General features: G+C 52.5%; 2 protein-coding genes across 15 annotated transcripts in view; one reads left to right on the top strand and one right to left on the bottom strand.

Moving 5' to 3' along the window:
- Nucleotides 1-2351: 2351 nt before the first annotated feature.
- On the top strand, nucleotides 2352-7246 carry NKIRAS2 (NFKB inhibitor interacting Ras like 2). 2 transcript variants are annotated; one of them, XM_086357698.1, is made up of 5 exons: nucleotides 2352-2473; nucleotides 3420-3528; nucleotides 4264-4337; nucleotides 4430-4505; nucleotides 5157-7246. In XM_086357698.1, exons 3-5 carry the CDS (start codon nucleotides 4297-4299, stop codon nucleotides 5394-5396), a joined length of 357 nt encoding a protein of 118 aa, XP_086213824.1. In that variant the 5' UTR covers nucleotides 2352-2473; nucleotides 3420-3528; nucleotides 4264-4296; the 3' UTR covers nucleotides 5397-7246. The 2 variants fall into 2 exon arrangements, with proteins under 2 accessions (XP_086213824.1, XP_086213823.1); XM_086357697.1 differs by having other exon boundaries at nucleotides 4264-4505.
- LOC147351594 (uncharacterized protein C17orf113) overlaps nucleotides 6869-16269 on the bottom strand; it is a 59141-nt gene continuing 49740 nt past the window's right edge. For 4 of the 13 annotated variants that reach the window (XM_086357691.1, XM_086357690.1, XM_086357684.1 and 1 more), the window contains exons 5-9: nucleotides 14992-15157; nucleotides 10460-10753; nucleotides 9519-9715; nucleotides 9081-9191; nucleotides 7186-8609 (exon numbers count right to left, since the gene is read on the bottom strand). In XM_086357691.1, coding sequence (XP_086213817.1) covers nucleotides 8373-8609; nucleotides 9081-9191; nucleotides 9519-9715; nucleotides 10460-10753; nucleotides 14992-15157 — 1005 coding nt within the window. In that variant the 3' untranslated portion in view covers nucleotides 7186-8372. Of the gene's footprint in view, nucleotides 8610-9080; nucleotides 9192-9518; nucleotides 9716-10459; nucleotides 10754-14991; nucleotides 15158-16269 lie in introns of all 13 variants that reach the window. The other 9 variants (XM_086357683.1, XM_086357680.1, XM_086357681.1 and 6 more) reach the window with 6 other exon arrangements.

The raw sequence follows: 16269 nt of genomic DNA, 5'->3' as shown, positions 1-16269 counted from the left end.
CGCCACTTTACCCGTGGGGCCGAAGAGGGTATAGGAGGGTGTCGCCTCTCTAGGCTTCGGCTTTCCTCAGTATTCTGAGAGCTTCGTTGCCATAACAACTTCCAATCCTAGAGCGTCTCTGGTGATGCTCCGGGAGTCTGAGTTGGGTAGGGACGCTGTGACCCAGGACCCTGGAGATAAAGAGCACCCCCCTACTAATACCTTCCCGACCTTTGAGTATGTCCACAGTCGCCTCCTGCGAAAGGCAAGAAGAGACACTTTGAATCCAGTTTTCCTAGTGTTCATTGGCCCCTGGAAGCCCTGCCCAACCAAGCCTGGGGAACGCAGGGCGTCTTCGCACCGCGCCTTTCATCCCCTCTGGATCTCCAAGTACCAACTGGTTCATCACCCTAATGACGCTGACTCTTTTATGAGGCTGCTTTCATGTCAGCCGCCTGGGAGTGCCATCTCAGCATTAAGCCTAGGGAGGGTGGCACAGAGCCCCAGACCCTGCCCTGGAGTTTATAAGGCAGTTCGCAGGGTGAGGTCCCTGTTCCACAGTGTCCCCAGTGCTCTCAGCCCTCATATAAACTCCCTGCTCAGCACGCTTGTTTTGCCGAATGCAATCTGGATTGGGAACTCAGACAGGGCAAGGACACAGCTTAATTTTCATAGCGCTTCACCCAGACCAATAATTTTTGTGGAGCTGACTTAAATTGGGGTTTCCTGACGTTAAACTGAGGGGCGGGGAGGTTGAAGTTAAAATATTAAAGTTAACGGTTACCAAAGAAGGGGTCAAGGTAATTTAAGAATTTATCCCCCTTCGCCAGTAAAAGTCACTGCTATTGTCCACGAGCTGCTTGCACAGTGCCTGCCTAACACAGTGCTGAGGGAGCTAAACCACACCTGTCGCTGGGTAGTGGAGGATGGGAGAGGCTCCACCGGGGTTGGAAGAGACACATCATTCCTTCAGCCACGCATTCAACTCTCTCCAAAGCTAGGTTGGAAAGGCACAGACTCGGGCCCTGCTTGTCAATGGCTTATGGTCTACAGTCTAGTGCAGGAGGCCCACCTGTCCTTAACCACCTTCCTACTTTGTGTTCTCTGCATCTTAAACTCTCAATTTAGAGAATGGATACATGCATATATATGGCTGTGTCACTTTGCTGTGTACCCGAGACTATCAAAACATTTGTTAATTGACTATCAGTTCAGTTCAGTTGCTCAGTCGTGTCCGACTCTTTGCGACTCCATGAATCGCAGCACATCAGGCCTCCCTGTACATCACCAACTCCCGGAGTTCACTTAAACTCATGCCCATCGAGTTGGTGATGCCATCCAGCCATCTCATCTGTCGTCTCCTTCTCCTCCTGCCCCCAATCCCTCCCAAAATCAGGGTCTTTTCCAATGAGTCAATTCTCTGCATGAGGTGGCCAAAGTATTGACTATACTCCAATATAAAAAAACTCCCAATTTATCACCAAGTCTTGTTGATTCTCTCGTCAAATGTCTCTCAAATCTACCTCCTTTCCACCCCAATTCAGATTCTTATCATTTTTTGGAAATCTTGGAATACTACCCTACTCTCCTAACTAACCCCAAGTCTCACCTCTCTCCAATCTTCACTCTTTACCAGAGTGAACTGCTTAAAAGCAAAAACTGATCATGTCACTTCACTGGCATAAATCCTATCAATGGCTTTCCACTGCTGTTAGAATAGAGTAGGATAGGGTTTGAACTCTTTGGCCAAACACACAGGTCTTAGATTGTTTGGCTCCTTTCTACTATCAATACTGAACCCAAATACGTGTAGTTCCAGTAAATGCCATGGATGTTGCCATATTTTCTTCACCCTTTCCTTCCACCCGCTTCAAACCTCAACACAGACCTGACCTCCTCCAGGAAGATTCCATGGATAACGTGATGCCCACTGTCCCCAAGTTAAACACCCCTTGGCTGTGCTCCCACGGCACCTCTGTAATAGATCTTACATGCTAGACTGTTATTGGGTTAGATGTCTAGCTCCTCTGGATGGTGACATTCTAATGGGCCGCAACCAGGTCTAATTCGCCAGCCTTTTCTCAGCACGTAGTCCTGTTAAGTGGCACACAGTATGCGCTCAGAAGACATCGGATGAATAAACGACTGAATAAACGAAGTGTTACTGTAGTAGCCTTTAGAAAAAGAACATCTGGGCATCTGAGACACCAGAACAGCACCCGGCGCGTCCCGCCAGCGTATAACCTGTGCCCTGGCGACCACCTAGCCGAGGTTCAGACCGTCATTTCCCCGCCGGCCTCTGAGGGCGCTGTGCCGCCGGCGCCCGCTCTCCGCCGCCGGAATTGGTCTTGCCGGATGGAAGCTGCGGGGGCGGGACCAGACGGAGCCTGGATCGACGCAGAGCAAGATCATAGTGTTTGCCGTGGTGCTGCCCCACCCCTGATCCCCGGGAGCCTGGAGGGGCCCGGCTGTGCTGCTGCGAGGGCCCTAGGAGGTACGGGACTGGGAGGCCGCGGTCGACCACGGCTTTTGGGACGCTTTAAGGTGGCAGGATTCTGATTCCTTCTGGGAGCCCCCTGGTGGGGAGAATGTGCCAGGAGGCTCGTGTGGCAGTCTCTCTTGGGGTACCCCTTAATTGCGGGGCTCGCGGTAAGTGGGGATCTGTACTGGGAGTTACCTCTGGAGAAGTTTCTGTGTGAGAACCCTTTGGGAAGTTATCTCTGTCTCTCCTCTCTGGGGGAATCTTTGTCTAGGACTTCTGGGAAACCTGTGTTTGGGGTGCCTTGAGATCTCTTGGAGTGTCTTGAGATTTCTGCGTCTAAGCCTTATCTGGGTATGTCTAAGGGCAGCAAAGTATACTCCTTTACAAAGTATTGTTTTCTTAGATTCCTTCCCTCTTTTGTTTCTTGTCTGATGTTCTTCATCCTAGCCATGGCCTTGACTGGGAATTAGAGGGAACGGATTGTCCAGATAAGCCTTTCTGGAAAGCAGAATGTTCTTCTTAATTGTTCACTCCCCAAGAAGAGTGATGTAAGATAGATCCACACAAAATAATATCTCTGGTTGTTTCTTTACGGGATCATGGAGCTCCCTTCAGCAACTGGTCCTCTACATCCTATACATTCTGTGCACAGAAAAGATCCTGGATAGTGGTTCCTTTAAGCCAGCTACTCTGCCCGCTTTGTGGCAACATTTACTGAGCACTTGCTCTGTGCCACTTACTGACCACGTACCGGGGATAAGATGAGTACAAGACAGCTCACTGTCCAGTAGCAGACACAGACACGTCAGAGACACTATAGCGGACATAGTACACCCTGCCGAGGGTGGTGGACAGTGCCGACTCCTCACAGCTGTGCGTTTGGTTCGGAACTTGGGCCCTCGATTAAGGGAAGGCCCTGTTCTGATCCTGCCTCACCCAGTGTGTTTCCATTCTTCAGGGTTGAAAGCTAAGCATGGGGAAGAGCTGCAAGGTGGTCGTGTGTGGCCAGGCTTCTGTGGGCAAGACTTCAATCCTGGAGCAGCTTCTGTACGGAAACCATGTGGTGGGTGAGTTGTTGGGGATGGGCTGTGGTGGAGGAAGTGGAAGTATGAAGAGAAGATTTGATCACAACACGAAGAGGCTAAAAGTTGCTCCTGGTGGTGCTCCTAGGATCTGAAAGATCCCAACCCTGCCACACAGAAGAAATCTGGAAAGAGGAAACCCAATATCAGAGAAGGATAGGAAGGAAAAGCTTGCAAGTCACGCTGTGCTTAGCATGGTATCAGCATAAGATTAACTCTGTTCCGCAAATCATTCCAGTCCAGCCAGATTTGAAGTCTGACCCCGATCCTCAGCCCTGACATTCCTTTCTCCCCCTATCTGGTTGGCCTGTTAGGATATCCTCAGTCACACAGGTTCCCAATCTCTTTTCTCCCTAGAAACAAGGTTGTTGTTGTTTTTCTAATCTGTGCTGAGTCTTCGTTGCTGCACAGGTTTTCTCTAGTTGTGGCGAAGGCAAGAGAGGGCTGCTCTCTAGTTGCAGTGCATGGGCTTGTCATTGCAGTGGCTTCTCTTGTTATGGAGCACAGGTGCCAGGGCACATGGGCTTCAGGAGTTGTGGTTCCTGGGCTCTAGAGCACAGACTCAGTAATTGTGGCACAGGGGCATGGTTGCTCCAAGGCCCGTGGGCTCTTCCCAGGTCAGGGATCGAACCCAAATCTCCTGCATTGGCAGGTGGATTCTTGACCACTGAGCCACCAAGAAAGCCCAGAGACAAGTTTTTCCTCCTCGTTTTGTCCCAGGTTCTGAGATGATCGAGACGCAGGAGGACATCTATGTGGGCTCCATTGAGACTGACCGGGGGGTCCGGGAGCAGGTGCGTTTCTACGACACCCGGGGGCTCCGAGATGGGGCCGAGTTGCCCCGGCACTGCTTCTCCTGCACTGATGGCTATGTCCTGGTCTACAGCACGGACAGCCGGGAGTCCTTTCAGCGTGTGGAGCTGCTCAAGAAGGAGATTGACAAATCCAAGGACAAGAAGGAGGTGTGTAGGGGAACCCCAGTGGTGAGAGACAGTGGGCCCTGGGCTGGCTTTCGGAGGCCCGGAACGGCTCTGTTTTTCCCTCATTTGCCAGGAGCTAGGTTTGAAACTGGAGGGCGGGGATGGAGACCACTGCCAGGTATCTTCACCACTGGAGGTGCCCACATGTTGAGACAGCTCAACCAGAGAGGCTACTCGAGTTTAGGAGATCCCTGACCTAATACATGATGTCTTCACTAGGCTTTTTTAATAGTAGTTGTGTGCTCAGCTGTGAAGGCCCTTTTGTTCTCAATCAGGCATTCTGGGAGTGCTTCCTCACCAGTTAACTTAGCCAGCAACTAACTGGCTCCCAGTAATGATCAGGCATGAATGACACAGGGCTTGTAACAGAACTCCTGGAGGGGGTGCCAGATGGAGGCCCCGCCCACAGTTTTAACATAGGAAGAGATGAGACCTCAGCTGTTGAGACTTCTTCCCCTCCCCTAAGACTGCGAGGTGGAAGTGGTTGCTTTTTCCTCTCCTTCCTCTGTTCAAGTTCTGGCTTCCATCTGCTCTGGGAGTTCCATGACAAGCCCGACGTGGTCACTGGCCCTCATCCCTGCCCCCAAGGTCCATGCTGCAGCCACAGGCCTCTCCTGTGTTCCTCTTCCGCAGGTCACCATTGTGGTCCTCGGCAACAAGTGTGACCTGCAGGAGCAGCGGCGTGTAGACCCGGACGTGGCTCAGCACTGGGCCAAGTCGGAGAAGGTGAAGCTGTGGGAGGTGTCAGTGGCCGACCGCCGGTCACTGCTGGAGCCCTTCGTCTACCTGGCCAGCAAGATGACCCAGCCCCAGAGCAAGTCTGCCTTCCCCCTCAGCCGCAAGAACAAGGGCAGCGGCTCCTTGGATGGCTGAAGTGGTGCCTTCCCAGCCCTGGAAGATGGTTTGGGGGGAACGGGGGGTTTAGGTGAGCTTTGCTTCCCAGTCAAGGTGGGGAGCTCACCACTAGGCCAGGCAGCTGGGCTGTCCCAGGCTCAGGTCGCTTTTGCTCCCTCCCAGCTCTGGGAATTGCTGACAGTCTAGGTTAGCACCGCCAGCCCCCCAGCCCCCATCATATCTGCCCTGCGGTGACTGGGGTAGTTGTGGGTCATTGTACTTTTACCTGCCAGGAGAGGAAGCAGAGCTCTATGCAGAAGCGCCGCATCTAGGGTCTGCTTCCCATCACAGGGACCTCCCGCTTCCTGGTTTCCTGCGAGTGTCTATTCTCCTCTCTTACGCGCACACACCCCCTGTTCAGGAAGCCTCTACATACACACACCCACACCCACACCCACACCCACACGGCATCAGCCTGGACTCTACAGAAAGGGTGTCCACGTATCTGTGTGTAGATGTGCACGTGTGTGTGTGTGCTGGTGTTTGGGTCACACACACACACACTTATGGCACCAGCCTGGACTCTAGAGAAAGGGTGTCCACGTATCTGTGTGTAGATGTGCACGTGTGTGTGTGTGCTGGTGTTTGGGTCACACACACACACTTATGGCACCAGCCTGGACTCTAGAGAAAGGGTGTCCACGTATCTGTGTGTAGATGTGCATGTGTATGTGCTGGTGTTTGGGTCACACACACACACACACACTTATGGTACCAGCCTGGACTCTAGAGTAAGGGCATCCACGTATCTGTGTGTAGATGTGCACGTGTGCATGCTGGTGTTTGGGTCACACACACACACACATACATTGTCTCTCTCTCTCTCATGGCACCAGCCTGGACTCTAGAGAAAGGGTGTCCAGGCATCTGTGTGTGGATGTGCACATGTGTGTGTGCTGGTGTTCTGGGCACCCCTCATCCAACAGCCCAACCTCTCCCCTGTCCTCTCCTTGGCTAGAAGAAGCTAGCCTCCTGGGAGTGTCCTTTTCTGTTGTAACTCTTCCCCCAGCTTCCTCTTCCTGCTCAGGGAGCATGTCACTGGGTGAGGTGGAATGAAATGCAGCTGGGCTGGGAGTCAGCAGCTGGCTTTGTGGGCCTGCAAGGCCCTTCCCCTCTCGGGGCTCCGCTTTTCTCATCTGTAAGATGATCTCGATTCTATGCTCTCTAGCCCTGTGGTTGGATACTGCCCGCAACTGCGACTGTCCCCTCAGCTTCTCCCTTTTCAAGGTGCTATGCCCACAGCCCCGCAGGCTGGGACACTGCTCCCCCCGACCACCAGGGGGCAGGAGCGCACTACTCGCTCTAGTTGCCAGAGCGGCCGCCCAGCGCCCAATCAGCGGACCTCCCGGGCCTGGGGACCGGTCTTTCCCGTTCCTGTGGTGGTTTTCAGCTGATCGCTGGACTTCTATTTATCAATTTCCTGTGTTTATATGCCTGCTGCCCCGGTGGAGGCTGGGCAAGGTGCTCCTCTAGCGCTCCCTTCTTACCTCAGATGCCTGAGCAAAACAAGGCCAGGCAGGAGCAGCTTCTCAGGAGCTGCCAGGCCTGTCGGGGGCTCAGAAGGGTGGTCACACTTCCAGCACGCTGTTCAGGTGAGCTTATAACCTGCAGCCTCCCGTGCTCACCTGCTTCTGATGCACACACCTAGCACAGGTGAAACACTACAGCCAGATGACCTCCAATACACGCCCCTTCTCCCCAGGACGGGAGAGGCGAGCAGGGGCAGGCGGCCCAGCTGGGCGAGTCGAGTTTTAGGGTGTATACAGGCTTGAGCTTAAATTCATTTATTGATGTGTTGGACACAATAAAACCACAACTGTTATCAAAAAGTTTCCCTCCCCTCCCCCTTTTTTCTTGTTCTCCCATTGGAAATAGCTTTTTTAAAAAATAACAGGCGGATACTGGCGAAGTCCCATATCGTGGGGTGGTGGGTGGCAGTGCTGGGGTGGGAGCAGGGTGGTGGCAGTCATCTTGACAGCACGAAAGTGGGTCTCGAGAGTGGATCCCAACACAGCGAGGGGGGCTTGGGCTGCTGGTCTGGGGAGAAAGCTGAAGTGAGTGTGGGGGCCAGTTTGAAGTGAGGAACTGGAGGGGAGCCCTGGGGGGTGGATTTGGTGTCGGGGGGGCCCATAGTCTGAGGGAGACCCAATGTCACTCTTTCCCCTTGAGAGCTGGGGTTCAGGAAGAATCAATGAAAGGCTAAGAGGGGAGAACGTGTGTGGGACTGGTCATTTCCTCTGTTACAGACGGCCCAGCCAGAACGTCACCATCACCTCACCCCATCCTGTCAGCAGGTGAAAACCCCTGAGGCTTGCGGCCCCAGCCGCCCCTTGGCTTTGCCCCACTTGGTGCCGCTCCCTCTCTCCACCGTCCACCACACCCTTGTCCAGGCGGCCTTGAACCCACTCCCACTGGAGACCCCCTCCATCATCGCCAGTGATTCTCTGGGGAATCCAGTGAATGGGGAAGACCCCCCTCACCCCACCCCCTGCAGGGCACGGGAAGAGAGGTCACAGTCTTGTCCTCAGGCTAGGAGAAAGTCAGATTCCTTGGGCCTCTGGCCACATGGCTATAGGTCTTGAGTTGCGGGGATGAGAGCACCGTGGGGCTGGGGCTAGGATTATTGCATAGATCTTTGGATTTTTCGGCTTGCTCCCCGTAAGGATGGGAAATGGAGGGGAGCCCAGGACTAGCCCTAGACACCAGAGGCAGGGAGGGTGCGGATGGATGGTCCGTGGGCCAGGGTGGCATTATTTGAGTCCCCAGTGCAGACTGAGGGCTGGGCAGCAGCTCTTAGCGTTAGCCCAGCTCTTCCTAGATTGGGCAGGACCCCAAGGCTGTAAAAGGCCTTCTCCTGAGGGATGGAGGGAACTGAGGCATCTCAGGGAGAGGGGTCAGGGCCGGTGGCGGGCAGGGGCGACTGCTGGGAAGTCAGCCCTGGGCTTCCCGGGAGGGCTAATAGGGGGCAAAAACGATGGGTCCCGTGGCAGGGCGAACGGCTCCCGCTGGGGTGCGAAACAGAGCTGGACCCAGGATTGGAGCTGGGAAGAGGGTGGTGGCCGCTGTGGGGGCAGGCCGGAGGGCCAGGGGCCCTGGCAGGGCACAGATGGCTGCCGCCGCAGTGGGGAGCGGGCTGGGCAGGAAGCGGGCTGCCAGGGTCTTGGTGAGTTGCTTCTGCAAGGCCAGTTTAGACTGCAAAGAAAAGAGGGATGGACACAGTCTCTGACCCCAGGAAAATCCGCTCCCCTCCCTTGGCCCCATCCCTAGACCTTTTGCTGCAGGAAAAACGTGACTTTCAGGATTCCAAACCTAAATCCTCCTCCCTTCCCACCCCCACACATTCATTCCACAGGGCTTTCTCCACCACCTGTCGTCCTGTCCAGAGGGAGGAGACTCTTGGGATGGGCCAAGGGGGGAGGCTATGGGGAGTGGGGGGTGGACACAGTCTCCAGGAGATGCTCGCCCACCCCTTGCGCTTGTCCCTGAGATGACTTTCCCGGGCCCACCTCCCCGGAAATTTTTCTGGGCAGATCCCAAGACAACCAAAAACCCAACCCCAGTTCTTTCCCTGCCCAGGCTGCCATGAAATGGAGTGGGGAGGCTTCCTTCCTGCCTCGCCTCCCACCTCCCAGCCTGCCCTCCCTTCCGGACCTGTACCGATACCTTGAGGAGACTCACAGCCAGTGCTGCATGCTTCTGCAGCTTGCTGTGCTGGCTGGAGGGCTTGGGGGGCTTCCCAGCCAGGCGGTCTTTGTGCCTCCTGCTGCTCAGGTGCTAGTGGACAGACAGACAGACTGGGAACAAGACGAGGAACCCAGGGACCCCAAAACCACCCTCTCATGCTTGGCTAGCTCACCCTTCTGCTACCCACAGTTCACACACCTAGTCCACTTGGCCCTGGAGCAGCCCTGGGAAGGGGAGGCAAGAATTGGCCTTTGCCTTCCAGGAGCTCACCATCCCTTGAGTGTCACACCTCTTTCCCCACCTGCACCCTGTTCTGCTCCACCCACCTTCTCCCTGAAGGCTCTCTCCTGCCCGCCTGGCATGGGGCCCAGCCCCTCACCTCTGCTCCACCCCCAATCCCAGCCTCACTTGCCCCACCTGCTTGAGTTGGGTCTCTGAGTTGACTTGGAGCTGACAGAGAGCACAGTGGAACGGGGGGCTGGGCCCCTGCCGGCCCCCCCGGCCCCCTGTCACTCTCTTAGCCTTGTGTCCAGCTCCTCCCCGGGGCACCGTGCGGCCCCGGCCCCTGCGGGGAGCGCCCCGCTGACCTTCCGCCATCCACCGGTGCTTGGCTCCTGGCGGAAGGAAAGGAGACAGCTTGTCAGCACCAGAGAGGGGTGGCAGGGCTACGGAGACCCCCTCCAAGCCAGGTCAGCCTGGCTGTCCCTTGAAGCCTCCAGGCTGCTCCACACCGACAGCTCCCCCAGCCACGTGAAGTTTCTCTTTCCCTCTGAAAGGTCCTCCCATGCGTGCTAAGTTGCTTCAGTCGTGTTCAACTCTGCAACCCCATGGACTGTAGCCCGCCAGGCTCTTCTGTCTGTGGGATTCTCCAGGCAAGAATACTAGAGTGGGTTGCCACGTCCTTCTCCAGGGGATCTCCCAGCATCTCAAGCATTAAACCCACATCTCTTATGTCTCCTGCATTGGCAGGGGTTTCTCTATCATTAGTGCCACCTGGAAAGCCCCAAAGATCCTCCCAGCTGCTTTCGTTTCATGTCTCAAGGAAGCTTCCTTGCAGAGTAAATGGTCAGCCTTTGACTCTCATCCCAACCCCGTCCCCCAGGTCTGACCCAAGGAGAGATGGAGAGGGTGTCTCCCGTCTTCTGTGCGACCCTTCAGATCTTGTTGCCTCGGATGTCTCTTCCCAATCCTCTCTCCCCAAGCATTAGCTGGAGGACCCCAAATGCCTGCCCACTCAGCTGGGCACAGCACCTCTGTCAGCCAGCCCTCAATCACAGGGGCCACCCAGAAGCGACAGCCTGCCTGCATCTGGTGAGGGGCACCTCCTCCCCGGACTCAAGCTGGCCGGGCGCACTGACCTGTGTTGTGAGCCTGAAGCTGGGAGGCAGAATTCACGGTCACCTTACATGTGGGGCAGTAGAGACGCCCCTTCTCGCTCCTGCCTTCCCCACTCACACCGCTTCCCATAGCAACTGCTGCCGGTTCAGGCTCTGGGGCCTCTGGCCCAGGTTCTGGGGAGCAGGGTGGGCAAGATGAAGAGGAGGAAGAGGAGGCAGCATCGAAGAGGTCTGAGGGGACTGGCTCCCTGGGCGTGGGTTCTGGACTCCGGGGTGACTGGATTTCGGGACCAGGAGGAGGGGCCGCAGGAACTGCTGGGGAAATGGAAGGCCTCAGGTAAGAGGGCAAGCTCCAAGATGATTCTTGAGACCATAACTTTAAAAAAAATTATTTATTTTTTCTAACTTTTGGCTGCATGAGGCATGTTGGATCTTAGTTCCCCCACTCCTACAGTGGAAGCTTGAAGTCTTAACAACTAGACTGCCAGGGAGGTCCCTCGAGACCATGATTTTAAGCACAGACATTCTGGCGGTAGCATGGCTGAGTGGAGGGCCCCTGGTGTAGGGATGACCAGCACTGAATTCCAGACTCCTCACCAAATCACTGGGCAGACTTGGGACTCTTTGGGCCTCAGCTTTCCTACATGAAATCATAAAGTTGGGCCCAGTGGTCTCAGAGAGACCACCCAGTCCTGATAATCTACAGTTATTAGCTAACTGTTAAATAAGTGGAAGTCACCAAAAAGATGTACTGTAATATTCATAGAGCACTATTCCTAGCAGCAGAAACTGGAAACTGTCCAAATATTCATCAACAGGAGAATAGTGAAAAGAGTTGGTGGTCAGTGGAATACTACACGGCAACGAAAAAGGACAAACCACAGCTACACACAACAGCATGGAAGAAGCCAGATGCAAAACCTACACACTCCAGATCTTCCTCAACCTATAAGGGGGTTACCTCCCAATAAACCCATCATAATTTAAAAATGCATTTAATACACCTAACCTAAAAGGCAGAGGAACCAGAGATCAAATTGCCAACATCCGCTGGATCATGCAAAAAGCAAGAGAGTTCCAGAAAAACATCTATTTCTGCCTTATTGACTATGCCAAAGCCTTTGTGTGGATCACGATAAACTGTGGAAAATTCTTCAAGAGATGGGAATACCAGACCACCTGACCTGCCTCTTGAGAAACCTATATGCAGGTCAGGAAGCAACAGTTAGAACTGGACATGGAACAACAGACTGGTTCCAAATAGGAAAAGGAGTACGTCAAGGCTGTATATTGTCACCCTGCTTATTTAACTTATATGCAGAGTACATCATGAGAAACGCTGGGCTGGAAGAAGCACAAGCTGGAATCAAGATTGCCAGGAGAAATATCAATAACCTCAGACATGCAGATGACACCACCCTTATGACAGAAAGTGAAGAGGAACTAAAGAGCCTCTTGATGAAAGTGAAAGAGAAGAGTAAAAAAGTTGGCTTAAAGCTCAACATTCAGAAAACAAAGATCATGGCATCTCATCCCATCACTTCATGGGAAATAGATGGGGAAACAGTGTCTGTCAGACTTTATTTTTGGGGGCTCCAAAATCACTGCAGATGGTGATTGCAGCCATGAAATTAAAAGACACTTACTCCTTGGAAGGAAAGTTATGACCAACCTAGATAGCATATCCAAAAGCAGAGACATTACTTTGCCAACAAAGGTCCATCTAGTCAAGGCTATGGTTTTTCCAGTGGTCATGTATGGATGTGAGAGTTGGACTGTGAAGGTTGAGTGCCGAAGAACTGATGCTTTTGGACTGTGGTGTTGGAGAAGACTCTTGAGAGTCCCTTGGACTGCAAGGAGATCCAACCAGTCCATTCTGAAGGAGATCAGCCCTGGGATTTCTTTGGAAGGAATGATGCTGAAGCTGAAACTCCAGTACTTTGGCCATCTCATGAGAAGAGCTGACTCATTGGAAAAGACCCTGATGCTGGGAGGGACTGGGGGCAGGAGGAGAAGGGGATGACAGAGGATGAGATGGCTGGATGGCATCACCGACTCGATGGATGTGAGTTTGAGTGAACTCCAGGAGTTGGTGATGGACAGGGAGGCATAGCGTGCTGCAATTCATGGGGTCGCAGAGTCGGACACGACGGAGCAGCTGAAATGAACTGAACTGAACCTATCGAACACACAAGTTTGGCCCAGCCTACCTTAAATGTGCTCAGAACACCTACCTTAGCTTACAGTTGAGCGCAATCATCTAACACAAAGCGTATTTTATAATAAAGTGTTGACTCTCTGATGTCGTTTATGGAATACGGTGTTGACAGTGAAAAGCACATTGCTTGCATGGGCACAAAATGGTTGTGTGTCAGTTGTTTACCCTCCTGGTCACGTGGCTGACCAGGAGGGTAAACATCACAAAAGAGTACATACCTCTGTCACACAGAGTGAAGTAAGTCAGAAAGAGAAAAACAAATATCATATACTAATGCGTATATGTGGAATCTAGGAAAATGTACACATGAACCTATTTGCAGAGCAGGAATAGAGACACAGAGGTAGAGACTGGACATGTGCACACAGGGGAAGCGGAGTGTGGAGCAAGTTGGGAGATCAGGACTGCCTGACATACACTACCATGTGTGAAACAGACAGCTAGTGGGAACCTGCTGCATAGCACCAGGAACTCAGCTCGGTGTTCTGTGGTGGTCTCGAGGGCGGGAATGAGGAGGGTATGAGGGGAGGTCCAAGAGGGTGGGGATATATTACACAGAGAGTTGATTCACTTCCTTGTACAGCAGAAACTAATACAACATTGTTATCTTCTTGGGCTCCAAAATCACTGCAGATGGTGACTGCAGCCATGAAATTAAAAGACGCTTGCTCCTTGGAAGAAAAGCTATGGCCAAATCTAGACAACATATAAACAGCAGAGACTTTGCTGACAAAGGTCCGTCTAGTCAAAGCTATGATTTTTCCAGTAGTCATGTATGGATGTGAGAGTTAGAACATAAAGAAGGCTGAATGCCAAAGAATCGATGCTTTTGAACTGTGGTATTTGAGAAGACTTGAGAGTCCCTTGGACTACAAGGAGATCAAACCAGTCAATCCTAAAGGAAATCAGTCCTGAATGTTCACTGGAAGGATTGATGCTAAAGCTGAAGCTCCAATACTTTGGCCACCTGATGCAAAGAACTGATTCACTGGAAAAGATCCTGATACTGGGAAAGATTGAAGGCAGGAGGAGAAGGGGATGACAGAGGATCAGATGGTTGGATGGCATCACCAACTTGATGGACATGAGTTTGAGCAAGCTCCAGGAGTTGATGATGGACAGGGAAGCCTGGTCTACTATAGTTCATGGGGTTGCAAAGAGTTGGAGATGACTGAGCAACTGAATTGAAAACAACACAGTAAAGCAATTATACTCCAATTAAAAAAAAAAAAAAGAGTATGTACTGTATATCTCTAGCCCAGAAAAGATCAAAACTTGAAATTGGAAGTCCAATTTCTAACTGAATGCATATCGCTCTCATACCACGTGTGCTGTGTGCTAAGTCGCTTCATCGTGCCCAAATCTTTGTGACCCCATGGACTGTAGCCCAACAGTCTCCTCTATCCATAGGGTTCTCCAGACAAGAATACTGGAGTGGGTTGCCATTCTCTTCTCCAGGGGATCTTCCCGACTCAGGGATCGAACCCATGTGTCCTGCATTGCACGTGGATTCTTTACCACTGAGCCACCAGGGAAGCCCTGGGAAGTCAAAAGATCATAGTCCAAATCATCGTGAAGTTGGGAACCATCTGTATGGCACTGACCAAAACCAGGTGAGACTAACCTCTGGTGAGAAAAGTCAGGCTCATGGTTATCCTGGGGGAGGGTTATAGGTGGTTGAATAGCATCACCCCCAAACTCATGTCCATCTGGAATCTCCGAGTTGATCTTATCTGGAAAGCAGAGTCTTTGCTGATGTAATTAGTTAAGATGAGATCAAACTGGACTAGAGTGGGCCCTAGGTCAGTGACTGGTGTCCTTCAAAGAAGATCACGTGAACACACAGGCACGAGGGAGAAGGTGATGTGAGGGTTGAGACAGAAGATCAGAATGTGGCCAAGGATTGCTGGCAACCACGAAGCTAGAAGAGGGGGTGAAACAGACTCTCTCTCTCTGCACCCTGGGAAGGAACCTTGCTGACACCTTGTTCCAAAGGTCTGACCTCCAGAAACTGAGAAAATACAGTTCTGTTACTTTCAGCCACCCAGTTTGTGGTCATTCGTTATCCCAGGCCTGGGAAGCTAACCAGGTAGTGACTGGGAGAGGGCCCGAGGAGGGGGGCGGGCGGTGCTTCTGGGGTGCTTTGTGACATGTTTATTCACCTCAGCAGATTCAGGCTGGAAAATCCAAGATGCTCTTCCCTGTGGTGTGTGCCTCTCCCTGTACAGACGGAATACTCCAACACAAGCGGGAATAATAAGCAGCAAGCACTCAACCCCTTATCGGAAACCAGATTTGGAGTGGGACAGGGGCGGGACAAAAGTTCAGGACTGACCTTTGCTGTGCAGCTCTTCAGGGGCTCCACTGGCTGGAGTCGGGGTGGGGGGCACCAGCATCTCATCCTGGGTCAGGGTTTGCGGCCTCTGCTTGCTCTTGGCGGCTTCAACAGCCTTGAGTTTTCTGGCATGTTTGTGGCCTTTGTAATGTGCTTCGGCCTGGTTCTGGGGAGGGGAGAGTCTGGGGTCACCATTCATTTGCTGCGTCTACCTGCCCCATCCATGAGCTGGCACGTAGGGGGCAGGTCAGAGGGAGGCAGGGCTCCAGCCACACAGGGAGCAAATCCTTGCCATTGTCGTTATCATTATAGCACGTGTGTGGGCCCAAGGGTTACAGAATGCATTCTCGTATGTGAACGCCCAGGCAAACCGCCACTGCCTTCCAATTCTGCCTCAACGCCTCTTTAGCTGTGCATCTTTGGGCAAGTCACTTCACCTTTCTGAGCCTCAGTTTCCTGACTCATAAGCTTTGGTATGATAATACTGATATCACAGAGTTGTGAGAATGAAAATGAGAACATGAATGACAAGTGAAAGCGAAAGTGTTAGTTGCTCAGTTGTATCCAACTCTTTGCGACCCTATGGACTATACCCTGCCAGACTTCTCTGTCCGTGGGATCCTCCAGGCAAGAATATTGGAGTGGGTTGCCATTCCCTTCTCCAGGGGATCTTCCCAACCCAGGGATGAATGACAAGGGCCTAGTACAGAGAATAAGTGCTCAGTGAATATTAGTTACTAGGTTTATAAATGCACGAGTGAGAAAACAGAGCAGTCCCCATGCTTTAGGGAACATACACTCCGGATCATTCATCCTTCTGTACGTGTTTTTTAACAAATAGCTCCTGAGCATTTGCTATTTGCCAGGCACTGTGTTGGGCCTGGCATGAAAAATATATGGTTTCTTTATCAGAATGAGTCTCATTTTGATAAATGAGTCTCAATTTGATAAATGAAACTCATTCTGATAAAGAAACCATATATTTTTCATCTCTCTGTCCATCACTTGCATGACTCACGTAACCTGAAAGCCTGGAAGGAACCCCCAAACCTGGCCTGTCCACTGGGGATTCCTGCTTGTTGCTCCCCAAAGTAGGAAAGAAGGCCCTGTGGCCCCTCCTTAGGCTCTTTCACAAGAGCAGGTCTGCCAACAGCATCTCCCCAAACTGCAGAAGTTGCCTGGACAGAAGGCAAACGTTCCCTTGGAGGCCAGAATGAGGCTTCCCTACTCTCTAGGGGCAGGCCCTGCTAGGAAGTATGTGGACTGTGGGGTCAGCCA

Source organism: Bos grunniens, chromosome 19 (assembly GCF_055505025.1).
Source record: "Bos grunniens cultivar Pamir isolate PY7600 chromosome 19, Bosgru_T2T1.0, whole genome shotgun sequence".
Classification (NCBI taxonomy): Eukaryota; Metazoa; Chordata; class Mammalia; order Artiodactyla; family Bovidae; genus Bos; species Bos grunniens.
Note: the sequence above shows the minus strand (reverse complement) of the source record. Positions and strands in the feature narration are given on the sequence as shown.